The sequence below is a fragment of the Coffea arabica genome, chromosome 2e (genome assembly GCF_036785885.1).
Source record: "Coffea arabica cultivar ET-39 chromosome 2e, Coffea Arabica ET-39 HiFi, whole genome shotgun sequence".
NCBI lineage: Eukaryota > Viridiplantae > Streptophyta > Magnoliopsida > Gentianales > Rubiaceae > Coffea > Coffea arabica.
Genome location: NC_092313.1, coordinates 21878393 through 21903364, shown reverse-complemented (window position 1 = coordinate 21903364; position 24972 = coordinate 21878393). Strand labels below are relative to the sequence as shown.

Genomic DNA, 24972 nt, shown 5'->3' with positions numbered 1-24972 from the left:
GTGATACTGATTCCGTCTACTAAGATTTCCTTTTCAATGTCTTAGAAAGGAAATAGATTAAATTATTTTATTTTGATCTTTCTATTTCTTTGGATTTTGTTCAATAAAAGTACATATACAATGAAAATACATCACCTTTAGATTAAGGCCCACTTAATCAAGTATTCAAATTAAATGAACACATGATGATGAATTGATTCTTAAAAATCAAAATAACATGTTAAATTTTATAATAGAATGAAAATAGGGTTAAATAGAAAAGTTCATTTATAAATATAATTGTAAAAAAAGTCAAGAAAGATTAGTTGTCGATTGAAGATAAAAACTAAAAAGGAAAAAGAAATAAATGAAGAAAAATGATAAAGAAGGGCAAATTCGTTAATCCACTAAATTTAATGCTCCATATTTTTACTTTGATATTGATTTGATTACTTATTATGGTTTATAGATTCTAAAAAAGAAAAAAAAGTTAAAAATTCTAACTCCAAGATCAAACTCGTGCTAGATTAGGACTAAAAGTTGAAATTTGAAGTTTATCGGTGTCTACTAATATATAATTTAATTCAATTAGTATATCCTAGTCTATTTATGATGAATTCAAGATTAAGTATAAAATTTTAATTAATGCTGACCACATTATTCAAAAATACAAAATTAATATGTACGAATCAATTGATGTCCGATCAGTATATTTTGAGCAAATTGACAGACACTCAATTATGATAATGAAAATTAGTTCCAGTTTGAGACTTAAGAGTGCTGAAATTAAAATTTCAAATGCCATATACAGAAGATCAGTTCAGTAACTATCAGGGGGAAGTGATGAATTTCTAAAATGTAAAGGGAGCTTTAAATAATATGAATAAATCTAAGATGAAGAAGGGGAGTGGGCCGGTGGGGGGCATGTTTAAGAAATAGAAATGCAGAGGTGGTGTCTGGTGGTCTTCTCAGTTCTCAGTTTCGCCACTCCTCTCCTCTCTTATCAAATCCCACAGAGGAAAACAGAAAGTGGAGCCAAAACCCAAGTGGCAGAAGGTTTATATACCATTCTTTCCCACCGTAAAGTCTGTAAGTTTTTCATGCAATTATAATGTCTGAACTTTTGTACCTTATCATTAAAGACCGAATAGATAAAGACTTTTGCAATTCGGTTCAATGTTTGACTGGCCAAGTTTTTGAAAAGCTGGTGTAAAGTTAGGCGCTTTATATGCTCCTTAATATCAATGCAACTTTTCGGGTTGGTCTCGAATTGTTCTGCCTGTGTCTCGTGTATTTGTAGAGGAACATTAACTGATTGATAGACAAGAAGAAATCCAAGAATTTAATAAAGAACAGGTTTTTACAAATTGATGTCGCATTTTAAGTAAGTCTTCATGGGTTTATGCTGTTTTTTATTCCTAAATTTTTAAGTGGATGAGTGATGTTGAGGGAGTTTGAGAGTAAATTCTTGTGCTCAGAAAGAGTGGGATCTGAATTTTCTGCTGGAGGCTACCGGAAGATGTGTGGGATTGATAGGGATTTGAAGAGGATGAATGACTTAGCCATTTGTGAGTGCGTAGTGTATTTTGGTAACTGAAGTTACATAACATCTGTCATTCTTGCTTAATGTCACGGTTGTTGATGTAAGAACCAATTTGGCTATTAAAACATGCAAATTTTGTATGAGGAATGAAGAAAAAACCCAAATCAAACTGACTGTATTTAGAGGTTTCTCATTTTTATATCTCAAAGGGAATAATAGCCAATTAATTGCAAGACATGCCCATTGACATCTACTGAGTTCACTTGGTTTTGGTGATAAACTGTTGAATGAGTTGCAATCTTCTGAAGGATCCTGAGGCATGTCCAAAATTACCAAGAATGTTGCAGAAACAACTTGCAATTTTAAGGATTCAGCATTGGTTGCAAAACCCTGCATTCCTATGTTTTGAGAAACTGATTATTGATTGATTAGCTGCCATCCTTTGTCTCATCTGCTTGCTTGCTGAATTGTATATAGCAGAAGTTTTGAAGCTAAAAATCTTTTGTCAAATGGCATCTCAGTTTTGTAATATCTTTTTGACATAGCATCCATTGATTTCATCTATATATGAAGTATAAGGGAGAAGAGAGCACAACAGTAATGTATACAGCAGATGGTTCTTTAAGAAGTCATTACTCCTAAAAATTTGACAATTTTCAACCTTTTTCTGATACAATGCATTTATTATGTCAAACTTTCCAAGCGTTTGTCAGTGTCTTTTTTCTTATTTAAGTCGGAAATGTCAGTTTCATGTTTCTGATCGCAAATGATCTCAATTGTTCTCTTCTTATTACCATCATCAGGTGGGAAAGGAAATCTTTTAGAAATGATCGATCCCATTCATCAGTTCTTATTCATGATTATCTTCGTACTGATGTGGTCATTTTAGGTTTGGCATGCAGGTTCTCCATGATAGCCAGGAAAATACCATCGACTGGCTATCCTACAAGTTCCACAATTCTTACTCCTAAAGACCCAAGATCAAGCCCACCTGGTGTGTACCTTGGTCTTCGTGTTAATAAAACTGCCTTTTCTTTTGGCAGAATGCTCTATCATCATTTCCCTCTCTTTCACCTGGCACGTCCTTCTGTATTCAACAATTTCATGTGAGTTTCTTTGTAACCGCACATAACTATTACTTTCTGACTTGGCCATTTACAATGTATGAACATTCTTTTGTGATGTGTGCATGTATGTCTTTCATGCTAGACTCCTCAAAGATATTGAAATTTTGGCATGCATATAGATTCTTTCATCTCTCTTGATGTAACGAGTAGAAAATGCTCCATTTTGGCATGAGGTCACTAGGTAAACGTTGTATGTACTTTTTATCATACCATGAGGAATTTACATAGTTCTAGCATGTAATTAAAAATTCCAACTTTAATCATGTAGGAGTTGGGAGTGGTCTATTAGAAGCGCTGCAGATGGTGACAGGCTAAATTCTTCCCCTACAGATGATAGCAGCAGTGGAACTCGACTTGTTAGGGCTATCCAAGCCATTCGGGTCAAGTTAGAAACAAGAATCAGGGAGTTAAGGAAGAATTTCCCGATGAAGTTACTCTTCTTCTTGGTGGGATTTTACAGTGCAACTGCCTTTGCCACTGTTATTGGGCAAACTGGTGACTGGGATATTCTATCTGCTGCATTAGCCGTTGCTGTAGTGGAGGGAATTGGAGCTCTCATGTATAAAGCTTCTCTGCCTTTGATTGGCAAGTTGAGGGGCTTAATCATCATGTTTAATTATTGGAAAGCTGGACTTTCTCTTGGTCTTTTTCTTGATTCCTTCAAGTACTAGATCGGAGACATCAGACTCTTTATGAAGCCAGTCGCTTGACAATTGGACATATTTCCACTCATTGGGTGTTGTCATTCTTGATGAGGGCTATTGAACTGGTTATGCTCAAACATAATGAATAATCAGGAAGATATTTGGGAAGATAGCTTGCAACCAACTGCCCTCATTATGGAAGGCGCTGAATCCTGGTGGTAGAACAACTTGTCTGACAGTGTTTAAGTGTAGGTCTACGAGTAACGAGACAGTACATTCTAATCAGAATTGTTGAAGTCACGAATCAGAAGAATGACGATTGTAGTTTGCCGTACATGTGAATGTCGCCTGTTTTTTCTCTGAAGTATCAGTTTGGCATACCTGAGGTAAGTAATCATTTTAATTGTTTTTTTTTTTAAATAAAAAAAAAACACTGATGTTTGTTAAATTCTGATTTCTGCATATAAGGACAGGGACAATTATGATTCACACATCTGCAATTTCCTTTCGGGCCAAGACTGATGGATTTTCTTTAGCTGGTGACTTCCTCTGCAAATCAACATGCAAGGTCCTGTGTGTGGTAGAGATTTAATGTCTTAAAGATGAGTATTTATCCTGTGTCAGCCTTGGAAGGAGGCAATTTTTAACTTTCAAATCCAGTTTGGCTGGGATATGGGAATTGAGGAGTATTATCAACAGCTTAACCTATTCATCCTCAGCCTCCATGCAGAAAGGGTAGTCTAAGCCTATAAAATGAAAAAGGTGTATGACGACAAAATCCTTCTTTTCTTGTTGAAGTGTACTATAGACAATCATTCAGTGCCGCGTGCAGGATGCGACCACAGTTTGGTAGCTAGAAGCAGATGAGCTCTGCCGAGTTCCAAGCTAGTTGTTTGATTAGGCATTGATACTCACAGCATGGAGGTGAAACAGTAACAGACCAAGATGACGCTAGTACAGCTTTCATCCCATATGTAAATCGTATGATTTCCAGCAGCAGAGCTGATAGGATCTTTTCTGGAACATACAATTACAATAAAACTCGTTCGATCTCCGCAATTCTTTATGATTTTTTTCAATAAATTCATCATTATTGTTTAACCATGTCCTCGTCCCTGCAATAAACCCCCAGGCACCGGGCAATGATAAATGTCCTGCAATGGTTTAATTCTTCAATTGTGCGATGTCAGTGAAAGCTCCAGCCTATGAGGCGGCAATGTCATAAACCCGTACAGGTCGAGTGTTCCTAGCTAGCCACTTAGCGATGTCTTCTCCAACTCGTTTCTGGCTAAGTCAGGTTCGTTGGGAGATCCCTTGGTTTCTCATGGGAAATTTTCCATTAAATACTCTCCCTGTTGGCATATTATGCTGTAATAATTGAAGCTAATCCATTTAACAGAATTGTTAGCAGTAACTTGGAAGGATTTTATTTAAGCCGTATTCCTTCAAAAATTTTCCAGTCTGATTAACACTTCAATGCGAGCTCCAAGCATCAGGTGGACTTTCGAACCCTTCTAAAGTATCAAAGTACCAAGGAAGTATCTTTCTCATTATTTGTTTCATTGCAATCTGCTTCCTGCATAATTTTAACGTACTGATAGTCACAAAGGCAAAAATTATTGCAATTTGCTTGCCATACAAAAACCATCTTGACATCCTTTGGGGAAGCTCAAGGCAACCATCTCCGCCTGTACAATTCAGTATGCGTGCAGCAAACCACAATTCGTAGGAGAAGACTTGTTGCAGATCATCTTCGTTTATGTGAATAAACTGACCAGACACATTATAAATTTACATCATTTACAATAATTGAGGAGAATGATAGCTTAACTACAGAGGGAAAGAATCAACAATACTGCCTAATGCAGATTTTGTCTCAGTAGTATGTATAAGGTTTGCAGAAAGGGGTGAGCTGAGTATCATTCTAATCTCCTCTCCATCATGCATCAACGCCTGGGCCAGGATATGCTGGTAAACTCATTATACGCTTGTCAATAACTGGGCCTCCAACTGTAAAATGATAAAGGCTTTGATACTTCGATCCTCGTACCCCAAGAACTTCATGTACTGACATAAATGAAACAAAACAGCGTCAAAGAAACATCCCAAGATAAACTATTCCTTCTTCCCAAAATTAGAACCTATTTCAAATAAATCTAGCATACTAATCTGGCCAAGGACAATCAAAGGAAATAAATCACCCTGAATAAGAAAAGCCTAACATGAAGGCTAAAACATTAGCTAACCAGACCAAAATTTTCTCATAATCTCAGTAATGTAATTTAGCAGAGTTCGTGGCCGAGAGATGAGAGGTGGTTGACGAGGCATTGGTCTAGTGGCTAAGCTTGAAACTCCAGGAATTAAAGGTCATGGGTTCAGACGACCCCCCCCCCCCCCCCCAACACAAAAACCCAAAAAAAAAAACACAAAAAAGCTTCTTGAGTCCCACCCTCCTCTGCTGGAAAATTTAAGAGCGAGAGGAGAGACATGTAATGCCCCAAGATGACACTTTAAGAGTAAGCAACCATTAATGACATTTGGTAGAGTACGGGGGTATCAGAAACTTGGGTACAAGAAGTCGAGGAAAGGTTTAGAACTTACAGGCAATGGGACATCAAGGAAAGAGTGAAGTTCCTTTTGTCAAAAATAAAGGGAGGAAATTATGAATCATGGATTTTCTTGTGTCCATAGGTAGGGTGCTCAAGATATAAAGCTGATACCTCATAGATGAAATTGGACTAAATACAAAAATAGAGCATTTTGCCTTTACAAATTCTGCAGTTCGGATACAATTACAAACTATCCCATATATGGATCCCTGATTTATGGTTCAGTGATGTGTTAACTCGGATTTTAAGAAGCTCATCCATTACAGATGGCATGATCTCGGAAATGGAACTTTTGAATGAGAGGATGCATAACAAACATGCACACACACAAAACGAAGTAGACCATCCAAATGAAACATGATGTCAAAGAGACAATTATACCAGGGTCATCAAAAAAGCAACCAATTCCAGTAGCAGAGATCCCAACTGCATGGGCTTCAAGGTACAAGACCTGGCCAAGGACCCCCGTCTCCCAAAATAACCGAGGATACATCCATGAACCTTTTTCATGCAAGGTAGGCTCCAAATGAGCCACCATACCCAGACTGAAGCAACCATCACTGGCAATGTCCTGTAATTAGATATAATTAGATAGTCATGTTTGAGAAGTCCATTAAATAGATCCTCTGAATCAGGATGATAAGTCGACTCTATGCAAGTAGCCCCAAAATTCTAACACAAGCAGTCTATCTCAACCTTCCTGCTTTACAGAAACATAAACAACTAAATTTACAGCCACTGCTTGTGGCGCAGAGTCAAAGTAGCAGTTATGCCAAAACATAATCTCCGTGGGGCAGCTTATATTCAATGTGTCTGGGAAGAAGTCAAATTGTTATCTATTATAGAATTCACAAAGCCATATAGTCTTATTGCTATGACAATTAATGCTGAAAACCTTTGTCAAAATTACTAACTGTGCTGAACATTTACTGTAACTTTTCTATGATAACATTTTCCAGTGCCATAAAAAAGAAAAGATGCAAGGTGAATGTCCAAAAGGGCATGTGCCACTGAAAAAAAATAACGTATTGCAGATCCACCTATAGTTTGCACTCCAATATTGTCAAACACCTAATAAAGAAACATAAAATGCAACCAAACTCCTCATCATCCTCATGATTTGCAAATAGAAACAAGCTCCAATGTCAATTAAAATGTTAGTCATAATTAGCGATATTCAGTACAGAAGTGTGCAGGGTATAAAGTGAGGAAAAATAACTGAACACATCTTCATCCTGCATCAAAGTTTAAAGGAGAACTCTCTTTTTCTCATGATTATTTGATAATTAGAAACACGTTTCCCAGCATGAACCAAAAAGAAGGCCGAATGCCTATGCTTACTGATCTAAGTAGGAACTTGTGAAGCACACTCCAGACTTAGTAATTCAGAAATTTGACGCCAGGTGCATTTAGAAGATACTCGGTCCCTTTGCTCCAAATTAAGTTTATTGCTTTACTTTTAGTCCATCTGAAACTAATTTTCTATTTACTTTTCGAAACATATCATAAAAAACTAGTATGTGGCACTAGATGGTTCTCTCCATGACTCGCATGTTCCTTACTTTTATGCTTGGATATAATCTTCTACCTTGCAGATAAATTCCCTCCGAAGTAAAACTACGACACTTACAATTTAGAAATGGACATTAAACAACACACAAATAACAAGTATCCCACAATGAATTGCAGATAGTAGTCAAGAGCTCAGTAGTAATGCCATCAGGAATGTCGTCAACATACACACCTGATGACAGGATAGGCGTTTTGATAGCTCCCGACAGTCACCCTTTGCGAGTTCATACAAAGGAAGCTCATCCGGACAACCATCTGGTTTGGTCCACTTAAATTCAGACCTTGTAGATTTCCTTAAATCATCCAAATGCTCTTCATTTCTCACCAAAAAATACAACCCCTTGGGCAATCCTACAACTCTATGAACAAAAAGGGCAGCATGCACTTCACAATCCCATGAAAGCGTCCTAAATGGCAATGCTAACTGTTTCCTTTGCTTTTCTCCACTCCCAAAACCCGAAGGCATACAATGCAGCAAAATCTGATAAAAGGTCTCTCTTGCCATTGTGGTAGAACCATCCATATCTACTGCACTCCTCCTCTTTCTAACCATTTCCCTCAAACTAAAACCTTTATAAGAACTCTCACTAATGTCTCCACTGCCCAGAAACGGAGCAACTATGAATTGATTGAATATGTTTAAAGGCTTTTTTGTTGCCTCGGCGGTCCTATAAATAATATCCCAACACACATGCTCTTTACTAAGCAAATTCGGTTTCCCTTTCCACTCCAATGTTGAAAACTGGGATATAGCTAAACTCAACCCCTTATAGTCAACGCCAAAATCACTTGTGCCACTAGGAAAAACCAGAAGCACACAATCAGGATGCTCAAACTCAATCTCAGGCATCTTCCCCTTGACCGGCCTGGACGGGATTTTGAACTCGGGAAAAACATCAAGTCCCATTAGTTTCTCTAGTTCATCATGGCCCAAACCATCCAAAACCTTAACTTCCCACCCAAGACCTGCCGCGGCCATCGAAACCGCGGCAATGGCATGCCCGACGTCATGATTACAATATCTAAAGGCCCTCTCACCATACTTCCAAGCTTCCCTCCAGAAAATAGAGGAAAATCCAATAAGAAAACAGTTCTTGGGGAAATTTTTTGGGAAAAACCCAGATGGAATTTCGGTTCTAATTTCCAAACCATGCTCTTTCGGAGCATAATGAGCGACAAATGAGTGATCAATCAGAGAATCAATTGGTGGTGCAATGATGTAAGCCTCAGTAGGGTGAAGATTCCCACTGCTGGGATTAACCCTGAGGGACCAAGTGGAGAAGCCAGTAGTTTTCCAGGCTGATAAGGCTAAAGAATCATAAAAGAGTTGAGAAATGGTGGTTTTGGAAATGGGTTTTGGGGACGGTAAAGAATTGAAAACCGTGTGATACAGAGGAGGAGGAGAGCCGTCCCGGGTGGTAGCGGGAGAATTGGGTGAGGGAGGGTGCAGAAGAGGGAGGAGTGGGGAAGATACGTAACGGCGAAAAGGGTTGGGTTGGTTGGCCCAGTCAAGGCCATAAGGGCCACGGGCATAGTTGTTGAAGTTGTGTTTTGTTTGGTTATGGTACCTCAAGACTTGATCTTTTTGTTGCTGTTGTTGTTGGTCTAACGAGTGTTGGTGGGTGGATGGAGAGTGTGATGAAGCTGCCGTGGACATGGTGATTTTGAGGATTCTTTGGGATAGTCTTTTGGTGGTGGTGGTGGGCGGCGGGAGGAGGAGGAGATGGTGATGGTGGTGGAGGGACAGAGCTAGTCTATGGTGAAGCAGAGGCATCTCGGCCATCTGCCTCTGTTTTGTTACGGCAGTAGCGTAAAATCGACTAAAAGTGAAAATTCTTGCTGAAAAGCAGGCGCTTCTGGAAGTTGGAATTTGGGAGGTGCGGAAGCAAAGAACGTTTTGGAAGGTTCCAAAATCCAAAGATCCGGGACCCGTGTTGGAGGGTTGCTGCCCGAAACCTTGGAATGCATTTGTGTTATTGTATTGGGCTAATAAGTCCCAAATGAACAGACGACCTTCTAGACATTTAGCCCAACACTGTAACCGAGATTCATTCATCCTTCCCGATGTTGCTCGGGCTGTTGCATTGATTGGCCTGCTATCTGCGACCCACCTCAATTCATTTAGCCATCAATCGAGTACCACGTGCATGACGCATGCATGTTTTTTGTTCAGCCGTTTAGATGTTTAGATTTTTCCGGTAAGGTTTCGAGTCTTTCTTTAGAAGTAGCATTACTATAAAGTTTCTGAATAGAAATTTTTTTTTTTACAAAAAGCCTCTTTTAAATAATGTTATGATACTTTTTTTTTAATCTGATGCACGTGACATAAAAGATGGTTAGAAAGATTAAAAGGAGTATTAAAAATTTTTTTTTTTGATAAAAGCAAATTTATTACAATAGATTATTAAAAATTGTCCAACACAATTTGATTTACATTACTATCTCAATGATAGATTAAACACACACTATAAATTACATATCTACTATAGTTAAAAAGGGTACAAATTTAACAGATGCAATAGATCTGAAGAAGAATATAGAAAACATATTCATGATGCAAGTTCAAATAATCACGTATCCAATGCTCTGTACTTGTGGTATTTATGCATGTCTCTACTAGTGATGAACATGTTAATTCTTTAAAATAACAAGTTTAGTGTTATTAAAATTTGTCCAATAATATGTTCACATAATTTTAATAACAAAGATGGCAACGTGTGTGAGATCAGATTAGGATATTTCTAATTCGTAACTTATGTTTAATATGCAAGCAAATCAAGCACTAATATATGGAAACTAAGCAATAGTCATAGTTTTATAGGAAGATAATCATTTACGTGCCACAAGTCGTTATGGGATGGCTCGTAAAAAATCTCGATGAGTACTGGTGCCCAAATCAATGCTGCTGCTGCTGCTACACGTTCCAAATCTGGGAACTGTTCGTTTGTCGATTTGCTAACTTTCTGCTGTGCCTCCTGAGAGTGAAGAATGCCTTTTTCTTTAATTAATTATAATTATGACAAAATGAATGATTGCTAAGCACTGATTTTTTAGCTGAGCTTCCCAGTATGAGTAAGCTCTCATTTTTGCTACTTCTGATAGGCCACAACACAAGGAAGACCCTCACTCTTTAAAGAAAAAAAGGGAAATCTTTTTTGCATTGGGTTTGGAGTGGCTAAAGTAAAAAAATGGCAGTGCAAGGGCCGTACAAGACTGCAAACACTTTCATACCTCGTACAGTTTACGTGTAAACCGTTCTAATCCGATTCTTCCACAAATCCCCATTCCATTCCATGGAGTTTACTTTAAAATATCCAATTCAATATTCACAAAGTTTGGCTCCATTTCCGTAACCCATTCGCTGCGAGTAGCCAAGCAGGCAAGAAAACAGCAGCACCAGTCATCAAAGCACTGGCACCAAAACCCCACCAAAATCCAAACACCTGCATTCCTTTTTTCGTCTCTTCTTCTTCTTCTTCTTCTTTCTGTATCAATACAACTCAAAACTTTGCGACACAAACAACCCTTCAACCATTGAAATTCCCAAGGCTCATCCCTGCAAATCTCTTTCTCTGTGTCTCTTTTTGGGCTGGTAAGTGTTTGTTCTTTCCATCTTCCCCGGTTTCCCGAGTTCTTGACTTTTTTGGTTGCTATGGTTTTTTGGTCCTGTCTTTATTCTTTTGAAAAATCGTGTCTTGATCATGTTTAGAATAGTGAAAGAGAAAAGTTGTTGTTTTCCTTTTTTCAACTTTGCATGGTTGATTGTGAATATTGGTTGCCAAGACGAGAAAATTAAAGAAAGCTACAGAATTACACTCCAGTGCCATTAAAGAAAAAAAATATTTTTATTTGGTTGACACTTGCCAGCGGAAAAGATGGACGCGGAGATAAAAGCTAGAGAAATAGTGAATTGGGCACCTCAATATACCTAAAAACGGGATTTTGCCGTTGTATCCAAGGACCCTCGAAATTTTTGGTGCAGAAACAGGGGTAAAAGAATGAAATTGTGGGCTCTGATTATTTGGGCGCAACTTTTGTTTGACGATAGTTAACTGGACGATAATCAAAAGGGAAAGCATTGTTTTGCTTTTTTATTTCAACTGTTTTTATGACTATTTGAAATTTATTGTCCTACTTCCAATTGCTTCTGCTAACCTCTATCTAAGGCACTACTCAAAAACTTTATAGGGATGGAATGGATTACTCAAAAACCTTTTCAAGTTAGCACCCTAAACTACCATTTTTGCACAAGGGTGTGTTGTTGTGTATTTATGCTACACTCATAATCTCTGAATACCTTGTACATGGTGGTGCTAGGGATTGTTTTTGGCACTGTATTCAGTATCTAACAATATGAAGAATCTTGGGAGGATGGGAATTCGTTATTTGCACAAACTAAATGCTGCAAATGTGCCCAAGGACTTGTTAGAGAGGGGGCAGAATCGTGTTATGGAGGCATCTCTTACCTTTATCCGTGAGAGAGCTAAGCTCAAGGTATGATTTGATCTCTGTCAAAATTTTCATCTTCAAGTTTTCCTTTGTTCTATGAGAATAATTTTAAAATTAATGTTAGGGAGAACTTTTACGAGCACTAGGAGGAGCTGTAGCATCAGCATCCCTTCTTGGAGTTCCTCTAGGGCATAACTCTTCATTCCTTCAGGGGCCTGCATTTGCTCCCCCTCGTATAAGAGAGGCTATCTGGTGTGGCAGCACAAACTCCACAACTGAAGAAGGTGAAGCCATTTTTATGCTAGTATTACGTAAACACATATTGATGTTGAGTTCCATGTTGTCCAAAGCAAAATTATCTGTGAAATGATTAGTGTTTGCATTCAGGCAATCATGAATGCCTCCATATAACCGTTGTGCATAAGGCTTTGATTAAGAGGGTTAGAAATGTTTCATTGTGATTAAGAGGATTTTATGTCTTCATTTCGGTCTTGCCACTGGTCTCTTTTTAACCTAGTTTAGTATTTGATAAGGATTTTTGACTGTTGATTATGGGTTCCTTGTCGTATTTATGTTTAACCAGTTGCAGAGGAACATCTAATATTCCTTGTTGCACTGACACTAAAAAAAGTCAATATCATTTTCTAGCTGTGCCATCTACTGGATCCCCTTGGCTTCATTTCATAGATAAGGACATCATCATAAGCCTCCATCAATTCCCCACCCCAAAGGAGGTGGAAAACAAACCCCTTCCCTTGTGATGCTAGTGGTTTTTATTACTTTCTGTAGGATTTGGTCTCTGTTATTAATAGTTTTTCGTTGGCTTGTTTGTGGTCCATTATTTTGTTGCTGCCTACTGTTCTATGAGCCTTTGCCAATCTTTACTTCCTTACTCCAATCGAGAAATTACCTTAACACTTTTCTCAAAGCTAGGAGATAAATTTCATCTGATAGGTAGGATCAGTTCCCCTAATAATGTTGGCTGCTCACTATGTTTTCTCTCTAATTATGATCATAATTTCATGCATTGTCAACAAATTTGGACAAATATACACTGCTGATGCTTTCTACTAGAAAATATTTGAAAAATACATCTTCTCCCTGTAAGATGATCTTGGTCTTATGCAGGCAAGGAATTGAATGATCCACGAGTATTAACTGACGTTGGTGATGTTCCAGTACAAGAGATCCGAGATTGTGGTGTAGATGATGATAGATTAATGGGTATCATAAGTGAGTCAGTCAAGCTAGTAATGGAAGAAGTAAGCCCCCCTTTTGCGTTTTTTTTCTATTACGTATTACACTGTTTTCTCTGGTAGAATCAAGCTAAAGAGCTCATCTGATGTAGCTATTTTGGTTATAATGTTTCCCAGGTTTTTAACAGTGAATCTCTCTCTCTCTTCTCTATCTCTCTGTAGAGGCATGAATGCTAGGGCGAGCATGATGTTTCTGAGAAGGAAGGATGTATTTGAATTAGCTTAGAGATGACAATGCTAGAAACTTTTTCCTGCTTTGCCACTAATTTTCTTGAAGATTTGTAGACAGATGAATGTACTGTATGAAAGAAGCTCTCTCTCTCTCTCTCTCTCTCTCTGATAGGGAATCTGCAGTAGAGGGACTTATTTGATGAGTGACTATGAAACTTTAGAGATTATGTTTTCTGAAAAAGAAATACAAGATTGGCATCAAAGATGAAAGAGTTCCCTCTTTTTATGTGTTTATATTTATATAGCTACAGCATGTGCTTGAACTGTTACCTTTTGACCTATATACATTAAGTAATTGAATTTTTTCACTGATCCCATAGCTCAAATGTGATTCATCTCCCTCTTGATGAACAAATATATGGAAAGCAAACCATTCATCTGTAGTCAAAGATTGGCTCTTTAAGAACCTCTACTGTGTTTCAACTTGATTTCATTCCCTTCCAGATGCCTGCTTTTAGTGTCTTAGTCATCATTAGGACAGCTTTTCACTTGATGCCCTTGTAAGATGCAATTCTGTGTGCTGATTAAGATCCATGGTCTTCTGTTTAAGATCCATATACTTTTTAATTGAAATAGAATCCTCATTATTTTTCTTCTAAGCTGTTTTTTCATTAGTAAAATTTCCAAGTAGCATGTGTTGAGTGCAGATTCTATATACAAGTTCTAATTACATCTCATGATACCCGGAAAATACTACTCCCTCCGTCCCACTTTGATAGCCCTGGTTTTTTTTTCACACAGTTTAAGAAAAAGTAGTTAACTTTGTTGGAACAATCAATTTAGATAGTTATTTTCCTAAAATACCCTCACATTAATTAGAGTACAACTTTATGGGAACTTGAATTGATGGTAAAAAAAGAATCAACTCTTATTAAATGGGGTAGGTTTATAGTAATAATAACTTACATTGAATAAGGGTATTTTAGGAAAATTAAAATACAATTACATTCTTCAATTAGAAAGTGGGCTACAATTTGGGACAGAGGAAAAAGGAAAATAGGACTATCAAAGTGGGACGGAGGGAGTATAAGAAAATTGCATTGTCCTTGATTCTCCTGATTCTGAATGGTTCCAGATGATTCTAATATTTTCCCCTCTTGATGACAATAGTATGCCTTTTGTTGTCTGCCCTAATTGCATCTTCCACTGATTTTCAACTGTTTTAAATGGAAATTCTTGTGTATGCATTTTGTAAATGCAGGATCCATTGCGCCCTTTGGTATTGGGTGGGGATCACTCTATATCATTCCCTGTTGTGAGAGCCGTTTCTGAGAAGCTTGGAGGTCCTATGGATATTCTTCACCTTGATGCCCATCCTGATATTTATCATGCCTTTGAAGGAAACAAATATTCTCATGCATCTTCTTTTGCACGCATCATGGAGGGTGGTTATGCTCGCCGGCTTTTGCAAGTAATCCAGCCATTTGAATGCATTGCTATATATTTTATTGATATTCCTCTTTAACTTAGTATCCAAATCTACTTTCTGTTTAGCAGTAGTCTTTAGAATGATATTTTTCTTCTAACTTGTTCCTTTAGGTTTATTATGTAAGCCATTTGAATTACATGTTTTTTTTTTGTTTTGAAAAATCAAACTTCCAATTTTTTCTCTGGTCAAAGATATTTTGGTGATGATATGAGAAAAGCATTCACTTTTGATGTAATTAATTTTTAGGAACGCAAATTGATTTCGCTAGTTCTAAGGTGTTTTTATCTGCTTTAGACTGTCTAATAACTTTTCTTATTTGATTCCAAATATATTAAAAAATTGTTAAGCTTCTCTTTCTCATTATCTTCTTAGAAAGGTATTTGAAGGCTCAATGGCATTTGTCCTTTTCTGTATGTTTAGATTGAGTGGAGCTCTGCTCTCGAGTAAAAATTGGTGGAATAGGAGATAATCGGACATTTCATGTCTGAGAAGTATAATGCTAAAGCGCTTGCTTGTTGCACAGGTTGGAATTAGATCAATTACAAAGGAAGGCCGTGAACAAGGAAAAAGATTTGGTGTGGAGCAATATGAGATGCGAACCTTTTCCAGAGACCGTCACATATTGGAGAACTTGGTCTCTCTCTCCTCCCTCTCTCTCTCTCTCTCTCTCACAGACACACAAATTCACGGAGGTTCATCATTAGCAACTCTCAAATTGAAAAGATTTGATATGCATAGTTTCTGTCATCTTATTGTCTAGTCTTGGAGTCCAAGTTTTGCTGACCCAAAACAAAATTCCTATGTCACAAAGCTGATTTTCATTCTTTAGACATTGTCAAATGCTTGGGTTCCTTTTCACGAACTGAAATCTACATTTCATCCAATACTTATGCATTGGTCAAGGGGAGCTATAGTGCAAACAAACAAGTCTACTCTTAAAGGTGTTCTGGTTCATACCCAATTTACCTTATTCTGAATGTCTACTCTATTTGCAGAAACTTGGTGAAGGGGTGAAGGGTGTATACATTTCAGTAGACGTGGACTCTCTTGATCCAGCATTTGCCCCAGGGGTGTCTCACATTGAGCCTGGAGGCCTCTCTTTCCGCGATGTTCTCAACATACTTCACAATCTTCAGGGTAATGTTGTTGCTGCAGACGTGGTGGAATTCAACCCCCAGCGTGATACTGTTGATGGGATGACAGCAATGGTTGCTGCTAAGCTTGTAAGAGAACTCACTGCAAAGATGTCAAAGTGATGAACAGATGTTGCCAATAAAGAGCTACACTGAAGCCCAAAAGCTTCATAAGGGAAGCAGCACACCAAGCATTTTTCACTCCCTAGTGTTGTATGAAGAGCAGCTAGCTCGAAAAGGAATTCAACTGTCACAGTTGTCTGTTACATTTACTATTTGGTTGCCATGTTAAAATTCATACATGCATTATAATCTCCTTCATTATTGTGGAGAACAAAAATAAGAATGAATAATGTCTTCAGTCCAAATTCTTCTTGTTGAGTTATTTCTTTCGTTTAATCCAAAGAGATCTTCTGCCTTTTCTTTATTACTTTAACATGGTGTTTTATTTGTTAGACGCTACGCTATGGTTGTGTCTCATATTTCCTCTTGCAGATTTATTTACTCCCAATGCTGTGCCAGAAGCGTTATAGAAGGCGAGGAGGCTTTCCAGATCTGAGCCTCCATCTGGCTGGGTGGCTGTTTATACCATTCTTGTCTGCACAAGATACTGCTGCAATTACCATAATTGGTTGCTGAACCAGCTTGTAAACGGGGTCATATGAGCTGTACTTTCTGGTGTCATCATCACAGAGAGTTCCAATAAACTACACATACACATACATACATACATACATATATATATATATATATATATATAGGATCTACTGAGAAAAATACAAAGAGAATACTATATTTCGTCATGAAGTTGTCATATTTGCGTTTTACATCACTTCTACAATCCACGTCTACTGATCTTGCTACAAAAATGCTCATTCAAGTACTTGTGATCCAGATAGAGATAGACATGAGAAGCAATTTGATTAGTTCAAGGTATGGCACCTGCTTCTGCTCCCCCCTCTCGCTTCTCTAATGTTATGCACTTGTACCTCTTAGCCACCACGACAAACATTGCCAGATCAAGTGCAATGAGAGCTGCTGAAAGGAAGAAAAACCTGTCCAAATGGCCATCATTTAAATTTGCAGGAACCCATCCTGGCTTCCCATGCCTCGATGTGATATTCATCACCACTGTCAGCGCTATGCTGCATAAGTAACTACCTAACGCAGAAGAAGACATCGATAAACCAAGCCCCAAGCTCTTCAATCTATCTGGTGTTTGTGAAGCGAAGAACTCCCACTGGGCAACAATTACAAATGCTTCGGCTACTCCTACTAATACATACTGAGGAGTCTGCCAGAAAATACTCAGGGAACTAGTTTCTTGACCTTTTTGGATTGCATGTCTTAGTCTGTGCAGCTCGACAAAGCCTGCAATTATCATGGCTACAATCGAAATCACCAGTCCAATTCCTATTCTTTGTAATTCACTTAGAGTCTTTGGCTTCCTTTTAGTCAGTTTCACATAAAAAGGAACAATAAACTTCTCATAGCAAATGATGAATGTAGATGTGCTTATAATGTCAAAGGCAGTCATGCTGGCTGGAGGGATGTGAAATCCCAAGATTACTGATTCCATTGCAGCTCCTTGCTCAACAAAGAGAGAAAGAACTTGTACAAAGACTATGGAGGCAACAATGGTGCAAAACCATATTGGCAATAGCCTCAGCACACATTTTACTTCTTCAACTTGAGAAACAGTGCAGAGACGCCACGGATTTGGAGCTTGGCTTTTGCCAGGTAATATGGTTATCACGTCTGGTGCTGTCACAAAAGCTGCCCGATCAAGAAACCTGAAAATGGATTTATTATTCTCTTTTTGATGAAACTGTCAGATTGGATAAACTCAAGTTTTTAATTCGATGAGTGCATATACGAGTTTTTCATATCATACAATCTTAAATGACATAAATGCAAGTTAGTCTAGAAAGTAAAAGTGCATAGCAATTTTCTACAGAAGTACAGATGAGGCCATTGTTTTGTACACTGATGATATTTGATAGGCATATGACTTGAAGAAACTTACTTGAAATCATCTGTATGTACTATATTTCTGGTACTGTCTTTTTCATCTTTCTCCTGAAGTTCATGGAGCCCCTTCCCATTTGAGGGAACTTCGAGTTTCATTTTTCTTGTAGAAGCCACAAATACCTGAAAGAACCTTGAAACGGGATTGCCAGCAGGCTTAAAGTGCCTATATCTAGAATTCCCACATAACAGCAAAATCAAAGCAAAAAAACCACCAGATGTTGAAATCCAAAAGGCCAGCTCCCACATCCCCAGATTTTCTATATAAACCAAGACTGTTTCAGCAATCAACGATCCAAGATTCAAAGCGACATAGTAATAGCCAAAAAATGCAGTTTTTGATCGCTTTTCTTCTGTATCCTCCTCATCAAATTGGTCTGCACCGAATGTACCAAGTGCTGGTTCCATTCCACCACTACCAAGAGCTACTAAGTAGATTGATATATAGAATATTGCAGTTTCAAGTGGTGACTTAATATCGCAGTGTTCTCCTATTCTCCCACATCCTTTTGGTTCAATCATAAATATGCGCGTTGAAAGAGTTAATATAATCAAACCCTGCAACAACAATGAAGTTTACCAATCACAGGGAGAAGCAATCCAAAATGTACAGAAAAGAGGAAATACCTAAAGAACTAGTGAAAATTTCTGGCATGTTCACTTACAAGCACCATTATGGTCTGGAAAACAACACAAGTGACATATCTGCCCATATAGGAGTCACTGAGAAATGCACCTATAAGAGCACAAATGTTGAGGGTTCCCATCCACCGACTGAACGTATTGGCTGCATCTGCATTTGATTGCCTGAGGACTGACTTTGCAAAAAGAACCATGTTTACTTCCACCCCAGTAAATGCAACTGCAGCAAGTCCTTCATTGACTAGACAAGCCATGAGCAGGAAAACGTGTCATTTACATTAAAATGATGTTTTAACAACACATATATATTGCGGAATGTCTTTAGCCAATTAATCGTAAACTTACCAATCAGGCTTCTCATTGGTACTTTAATTTAGATAAGCGGGTACTAAGGCTACCAAGATTGCGAGTGTAGTAAACAAGAAAACGTAAAAAGTACCTAGCAAAAGCATCCCTGATCTCCATCCACCAGTTTTTTCCTTAATCGCTGGTTTCCCATGCCTGTCAAAAGATCCATCTTTTGTGCAAGTATTTGGAAGTCTATTTCTTGCATCCTGCATTATAGGAGATCAAGCTCATCCCACCTAACACCAATTTTGTTTAAAAGTATAGAACGTACGTTTTTCTTGCAGTTTTCAAAATTTTAAAGATGTTATACTAGAACATCTATTTTCAAAGAAAAGTGCAGTTCTTGAAATTTTCCAAGAACCATACAATAATGGTAAGATAGTAATTCCAATTCCAGTGGCCAAATGATATGAAACATACTTTCACCAGTACAAATATATAATACACAGTTGAACTAATCCTCCAAATAAAGCCCTGAGCTTAAAAGGACTTTACTCCTAAATCCTAATATCTAGGAAGCCACTTTCATTACTACTTGAAATTAACAATATCTAGAAACAGGTACCTAAATTTCAGTTTATGATTACGTCCCTTCAGCAATCGAGAGTCTTCAAGAACTCTTTTGATGGTCCAAAGACAGAATCATTTTTTTCTTTTCTAAAAAGTTCTAAAATTTGTTAAACAATTTACCCTTTATGATATGGCTTTCACTCTAATGTTATAAAAGACACCTCGCAATTATAATAGCTTGTACATGCCGTATCATTCTTTTGAAAGGTAATCTTTGGGAAGAGATTTGTTTGATTGTACAGGGGCCCAAAGTATAACATGGATGTAAAGAGCTTATGAACTATTCTTTTAAATTCACTACAAACAATATCAAAATTGAAGTGGAATCTGAGAGTCTTGAGTAAAACCATATAGTTGCAATGTATAAGACTGGATGGCTTTACTGAAGTTAAATAGCTCAAACTCGAAGGCAATTACAGCACATTTTATGAAGTAGAAAGGTATGAATTCACATGATGATTATTTTGAGAACTTTACAGTCCAGCAAAATTACACATATCAATGGCTTGAAAATGCTAGTTCCAAAATGTACACGAGTTTTACCAAATTCGGTCTCAGAAATCTTGTCCAAAGCTGGTGAGTGAAATGGCAAATTAAGTATCTTATCAAAGTAGAATACAGAAACTGAACAGCCTACGATTTCAATGGGGACACAACTTACTATTTCCACTAACCCCACCAATAAGAAGAAAATTTAGATAAGGTTAAGTATCATATTCCATTAATCACACACGAAAGAGAAAAAGTGACATTAAATACTTTTTCTTTTTTGACTGTCAAAATGGGACATTATTGCATATGATATTTTTTTAGGATAGACACAAATTATGGATTTTCACTAACACGACAACATAATTAGAAGTCGCTCGCTTTGTTCCTCTGCTGTGAACTTTGGAACAATGGTGATACAGACATCAGCAAATGCCTAAATGATGAACTCGTGCCAGGAAGACCACGATTATTGTAGAAAAAAAAAATTACCCCAAAAGACTCTTTTTTCACCCCAAAAAACTTTCTTCACTATGCCACTAAAAAAAATTTCCTGTAAGGGATCACATGCGTGGCTGCCTTTACTGTTTTTGTTTTTGTTTTTGTTTTGTGTTGTTTAGTATCACATCACATGCAATGCATCCCTTCTCTTTTTTACTTTTGTTTGTATTCTTTCCTTTTTTCTTCATGAATATCATTAGCTTCCCCACGTTTCTATATTTGCTTCGTCTATCTAAAAGGGCTGGCTTGAACTTTGAGACTCGTTCTGTGAATTCAACGTCTTGATTTTCGTACTGAAACTTAATGACGAAGTTTGCCACCTTTAGTATGGTCGAGGAAACTCATTTGTTAGATGGAAAAGAATTAAAGGCGCCACATTAACCTGTAGAAGATGAATACAGTACAACTAAAATTAACCAAATTAGAAGGAAAAAAAATGCTGTAAGGTAGATTTTCATGAGTTTTCTGATAAGATTTCTGTGCATGCAGCGGGAGACAATAATTAGAAGCATGATATCTATGGTACGTAGTCTAATTTCTAAAATTTCTAATCCAATTAATATAGGTAAAGAAAGAAGAAAATCTGACGTATTATACAAAAAGAAGTGTACATTTTGGACTCGTTGCTGGTGATTGACATGTTAAAATTCTCATACATTTTATGTTGTTGAGTCGTCTCCATGTTTTATCTTACTGATGAGAAGGGGGAGCAGAAGCGAGAAAGTGGGCGAGAGAGAATTTATAGAAGGAGGCAAGAAGATAATCGGGACATGGGAATTGGTAAATACCAACTTGGTATCTAGTGGTTTAACTACGTGGTTGCCATGCAATTGCAATGCAAAGCCGCCGGTGATATATGCCGGGATATGTTCCCTTCTTCCCTCAACTTAACTTGATGACTAATTAATACTACATGACTCTTTGGAGAAACAGTGAATCAAAAACGGTGTTCTAGATTTCAGCGTGACTTATTCGCGTGTATTGTGTAATGAAACTTCATTCTTTCTTCCTGTTTTTCTATTGTACTTGGTTTCAGTATATATCCACCGCTACAGCCTGGGGGATGTACGGCCTACATCTGCTCTATTTTTGTTTCTTTTTGAAGACTTTAGCATCTTTTTTTTTTCCCCCTTTTGGGTTGTTAGATCAAGAGGTTCTGGTTATCAACTGTTTGATTGTCGGAAGCTATGAAGATTTTCAAATGAAAGTGGGAATTGATTGCATTACGAGAAATGTTGCTGTTGTTTCTATAAAGGAACGTTGCTAGCTAATGATACTTGTCTATTTAGAAGATTTTGGACCACAGCAGATTGTTCAGCTAAGTCAACTGACTTTTAACTAATGCAAAGTGGACCATTTATTGGTAAGGATGTGATACTTTCTCACAAAATCGTATGTTTAACTACATATCAATATGAAGTGTTGGTAGGCATTATTGTATTAATCTTTATAAGTGACTTGTGATTTTGGAAACATGCTCTAATCTGTAGTGGTGATTGGAGTCGAACCTATTGAATTTTTAAAAAAAAAACTATCAAAAATTAATGGAGATGCATGCAAATAATACTACTGTCAAATGATATGAAGTTCTTATTTGACAAAAAGGAAAGAAAAAGGACATATATATGAAGTTCTTATGAGTAATATTTGTAATGGGTGCAGGCAATGATGGAGCCAAGGCCCCCTAAGTTTTGAAAATTTTAATTCATAATATGTAAATATGTGTGCAAAATAAAATTGACCCCCCCTAAATTTTTATAATTTTAGTTTATATTATGAGAGTTGATATATATATATATATATATGTATATATATATGAATTAGTCATCTTTGAATTAATTTTTTTCTTCAAAAAAAGTTATTTATTTTTTATTGTACTAATTATTTAACTTTCAAAAATTAAACATATAATTTGATGTTCCATAGTGAATTGACCCAATGTGATGTATTAGAATAAAAAGATCCAATTCATAATTGTTAATGGACTAAAAAGACCCAATTTATAATTGTTAAAAGCAAGAACTAGTACATCTAAGAATAGAACTTCAACATTTTGAGCTCGACATTCCAAATCATCCTGAATTGCAAGAATTATTTGGTATTCATGAGTTATGTCAAGGCTTGGTGAAGACAAGAAAATCAGTGATATATTCTCTTATTGACAAATTGATTAGACGTGTTCTTACTCTTCCTGTATTAACTGCAACTACAGAGCGGGCATTTTCAATTATGAAAATAATCAAGATAAAACTCCGAAACAAGATGGAAGATAATTTCTTGAATGATTGTCTAACTGTGTATATAGAAAATGAAATTGCTGAAAAATTTAGCAGTGATTCAATCATAGATGAATTTAGTTCTATGAAAGAGCGTAGAGCTCAATTTACTTCTAAGAAAAGATGTTGAAATTTCAAATTATGTTAACATAACTTTTATCTTTTTTCAATTGAAAATAGTTACATTTATATTACATGGTTAATATATATATATATATATATTGCATAGGTGACATATTGGAGAGCATCTTCTCATAATGTGTAAATTGGATGGTTTGTGATGTTATAAGATATTTAATAAAAAATTATCTTTTTTGTTAATTTTTGTTATGAGTATACTGCATATTTATGAATAGACATACCTTTATAATTAAATTTAATATTTGATATTTTTAGATGTCATATATTTAAATAGAAAAAAAATATTTTGAATATAATATATTAAGATAATTTTATTAGGAAAAAATTTTGGCCCCCCCCCCCCCAAAAAATCCTGGCTCCGTCACTTGCAGGCATAAGTTTCCTTGGATATTGACTCGGTTGGATCTATACATCTCAATCTTGCGCAGTTGGTTTGAAGGGGAACTAGGGGATTTTAACAAGGGTTAATCGCACTTTATCCCTTTTAAATATAGGTCATTTCTCACTTTACCCCTCAATGTTTGTTTTTCATCAGTTTACCCCCTCCGTCAGCAATTGCACCGTTAAAAATTTCAAGATTTCGAAATTGCTATACAAAAAGGGCCGTTGGTTTTGGCTGACAAAAATGCCCCTCAATGGTGTCTGATGCTTTTAGCCTACTTTTTCCCTCAAAGAGCCATTGGTTGGTTTTAGCCGTTAGTTGGGTTCTATAAAAAGCGGTATTTTGCAGCCAATTTTTGTCATACATTTTAGCATATTCCAAAGTTCCTAAAATTTCTCTTCAAAGTTCCTAAAATTTCTCTTTGTCAACCAAAAGCATCATAAAATATCACAAAGTGCTTCAAATAATGTTGAAAGATCATCCCAAAAAATGTGTGGATGTGGTAAAGAGGCACCATTGTGCACCTCTTGCCTCTTGGATACTTGAAAATTCGGGAAAAAGATTTTACGGCTGCTCAAATTACAATGCAAAACTTTTTCATTAATAATTTGTTAACATTGTCTTTAATTTTGCTCTATACCTGAATAAGTTAGAAAGAGTTTAAACAACTAATTTGTTTTTTATTTAGAACCGACACGCATGTGGGCACTTTTCATGAGTAGATCCTGAAGTTTGTAGCAAAACAAAAGAAGTAAGTGCAGTGCTGCAATCTAGACTAGTGGAGCAAAAGGAGAAACTAATGTACTTGCAAAGGGAGCATGAAAAATTGAAAAGCAGATATGAAGCCTTAGAAACAGAAGTTTATGTCTTACGAGTTGAAAACCAACAGTTACAGCAACAATACATGATGGTCAAAGCTTTTCGATCTTCATCATGGAGAAAAACACTAGCCATTACATTTCTGATTGCTAGCATTATGTATATGTACTCTATTTCAGAACCAAAAGGTAACAAAAATCTGTTTTATCTACCATAATTGTAAGCAAATATATATGAAAGAAAATTATATTAAGTTAAAAGCATTTTGCACATCAGATTACATCTTAGCATGTGTCTGCATGGCCACCCAAACAAAGGCCATTTAGTAGAACCTAACCAAAACATGATTGTAAAACATGTCCAAATAATGGCAAAAGAAAAACAACATCAGCATTTCTAACATTGTTGCAAAACAAGCAATCAAGTACTAGTAATGACAAAAATAGCAACAACAACACTATTTCACATCAAAACACATTCAGGTGTGAGCATAACTGTTGAACGTCCATTTGCAGTTGAAAATCCTTGGGTAGAGAACACAGCTTCTCCAAATCTAGTACTCTTGGTTTGAACGTACAGTCATGAATGAGAGGTATCTTAGTGCATCAAACTACTATTAGGGGTGGTAGCATGTAAACATAGTCAAAAGACTTGAACTCACCATTCCAGTTTTAGCAGCACCTGAATTGCTTTTAGAACTTCCAGTTTTAGCGTCACCCAACTTGGTTCTTGGACTTTTAGTTGTTACTGTAGTGGTTGCTTTTGAACTTGTACATGGTACGCTGGTGGTAGCAACATCAATAG

The 24972-nt window shown here is 36.8% G+C and overlaps 4 protein-coding genes across 9 annotated transcripts; 2 read left to right on the top strand and 2 right to left on the bottom strand.

The window, feature by feature from the left end:
* Positions 1–337: 337 nt before the first annotated feature.
* LOC113731789 (uncharacterized protein ycf20-like) lies at positions 338–4397 on the top strand. 5 transcript variants are annotated; one of them, XM_027257222.2, is made up of 4 exons: positions 338–1035; positions 2412–2628; positions 2918–3679; positions 3767–4397. In XM_027257222.2, the coding sequence occupies exons 1-3, from the start codon at positions 921–923 to the stop codon at positions 3318–3320; spliced, it is 735 nt and encodes a 244-aa protein (XP_027113023.2). In that variant the 5' UTR covers positions 338–920; the 3' UTR covers positions 3321–3679; positions 3767–4397. The 5 variants fall into 5 exon arrangements, with proteins under 5 accessions (XP_027113023.2, XP_027113021.2, XP_027113022.2 ...); XM_027257220.2 differs by having other exon boundaries at positions 339–1068; XM_027257221.2 differs by having other exon boundaries at positions 339–1068; positions 3762–4397.
* A 512-nt stretch (positions 4398–4909) lies between these two features.
* LOC113731790 (uncharacterized) lies at positions 4910–9422 on the bottom strand. The gene is made up of 3 exons (XM_027257224.2): positions 7647–9422; positions 6284–6473; positions 4910–5360 (listed from the first exon to the last, which is right to left on the bottom strand). Exons 1-3 carry the CDS (start codon positions 9255–9257, stop codon positions 5233–5235), a joined length of 1929 nt encoding a protein of 642 aa, XP_027113025.1. The 5' UTR covers positions 9258–9422; the 3' UTR covers positions 4910–5232.
* Positions 9423–10597: 1175 nt separating this feature from the next.
* LOC113731797 (arginase 1, mitochondrial-like) lies at positions 10598–16340 on the top strand. 2 transcript variants are annotated; one of them, XM_027257228.2, is made up of 8 exons: positions 10598–11066; positions 11663–11694; positions 11792–11968; positions 12048–12207; positions 13052–13185; positions 14612–14821; positions 15363–15473; positions 15835–16340. In XM_027257228.2, exons 2-8 carry the CDS (start codon positions 11665–11667, stop codon positions 16093–16095), a joined length of 1083 nt encoding a protein of 360 aa, XP_027113029.2. In that variant the 5' UTR covers positions 10598–11066; positions 11663–11664; the 3' UTR covers positions 16096–16340. The 2 variants fall into 2 exon arrangements, with proteins under 2 accessions (XP_027113029.2, XP_027113030.2); XM_027257229.2 differs by lacking the exon at positions 11663–11694 and having other exon boundaries at positions 10600–11066.
* A 397-nt stretch (positions 16341–16737) lies between these two features.
* LOC113731796 (protein NRT1/ PTR FAMILY 7.3-like) lies at positions 16738–19374 on the bottom strand. Its single transcript, XM_072079965.1, has 4 exons — positions 19082–19374; positions 18666–18883; positions 17999–18558; positions 16738–17765 (listed from the first exon to the last, which is right to left on the bottom strand). The coding sequence occupies exons 1-4, from the start codon at positions 19200–19202 to the stop codon at positions 16901–16903; spliced, it is 1764 nt and encodes a 587-aa protein (XP_071936066.1). The 5' UTR covers positions 19203–19374; the 3' UTR covers positions 16738–16900.
* Between the last annotated feature and the right edge of the window lie 5598 nt (positions 19375–24972).

Excerpts from the sequence above, each read along its gene's own strand:
- LOC113731789 (XM_027257220.2), top strand. The coding sequence starts at position 921 with ATGCAGAGGTGGTGTCTGGTGGTCTTCTCAGTTCTCAGTTTCGCCACT. Across the intron at positions 1,069-2,411 it reads TCTTTCCCACCGTAAAGTCT|GTTTGGCATGCAGGTTCTCC; the intron begins GTAAGTTTTTCA and ends TGGTCATTTTAG. Across the intron at positions 2,629-2,917 it reads TCTGTATTCAACAATTTCAT|GAGTTGGGAGTGGTCTATTA; the intron begins GTGAGTTTCTTT and ends TTAATCATGTAG.
- LOC113731790 (XM_027257224.2), bottom strand. The coding sequence starts at position 9,257 with ATGGCCGAGATGCCTCTGCTTCACCATAGACTAGCTCTGTCCCTCCAC. Across the intron at positions 6,474-7,646 it reads AACGCCTATCCTGTCATCAG|GACATTGCCAGTGATGGTTG; the intron begins GTGTGTATGTTG and ends ATCTAATTACAG. Across the intron at positions 5,361-6,283 it reads TTGCTTTTTTGATGACCCTG|TACATGAAGTTCTTGGGGTA; the intron begins GTATAATTGTCT and ends CATTTATGTCAG.
- LOC113731797 (XM_027257228.2), top strand. The coding sequence starts at position 11,665 with ATGGAATGGATTACTCAAAAACCTTTTCAA. Across the intron at positions 13,186-14,611 it reads TCAAGCTAGTAATGGAAGAA|GATCCATTGCGCCCTTTGGT; the intron begins GTAAGCCCCCCT and ends TTGTAAATGCAG. Across the intron at positions 14,822-15,362 it reads ATGCTCGCCGGCTTTTGCAA|GTTGGAATTAGATCAATTAC; the intron begins GTAATCCAGCCA and ends CTTGTTGCACAG.
- LOC113731796 (XM_072079965.1), bottom strand. The coding sequence starts at position 19,202 with ATGCAGGATGCAAGAAATAGACTTCCAAATACTTGCACAAAAGATGGA. Across the intron at positions 18,884-19,081 it reads ATCAGGGATGCTTTTGCTAG|TCAATGAAGGACTTGCTGCA; the intron begins GTACTTTTTACG and ends TGGCTTGTCTAG. Across the intron at positions 17,766-17,998 it reads GTACATACAGATGATTTCAA|GTTTCTTGATCGGGCAGCTT; the intron begins GTAAGTTTCTTC and ends ATCCATTTTCAG.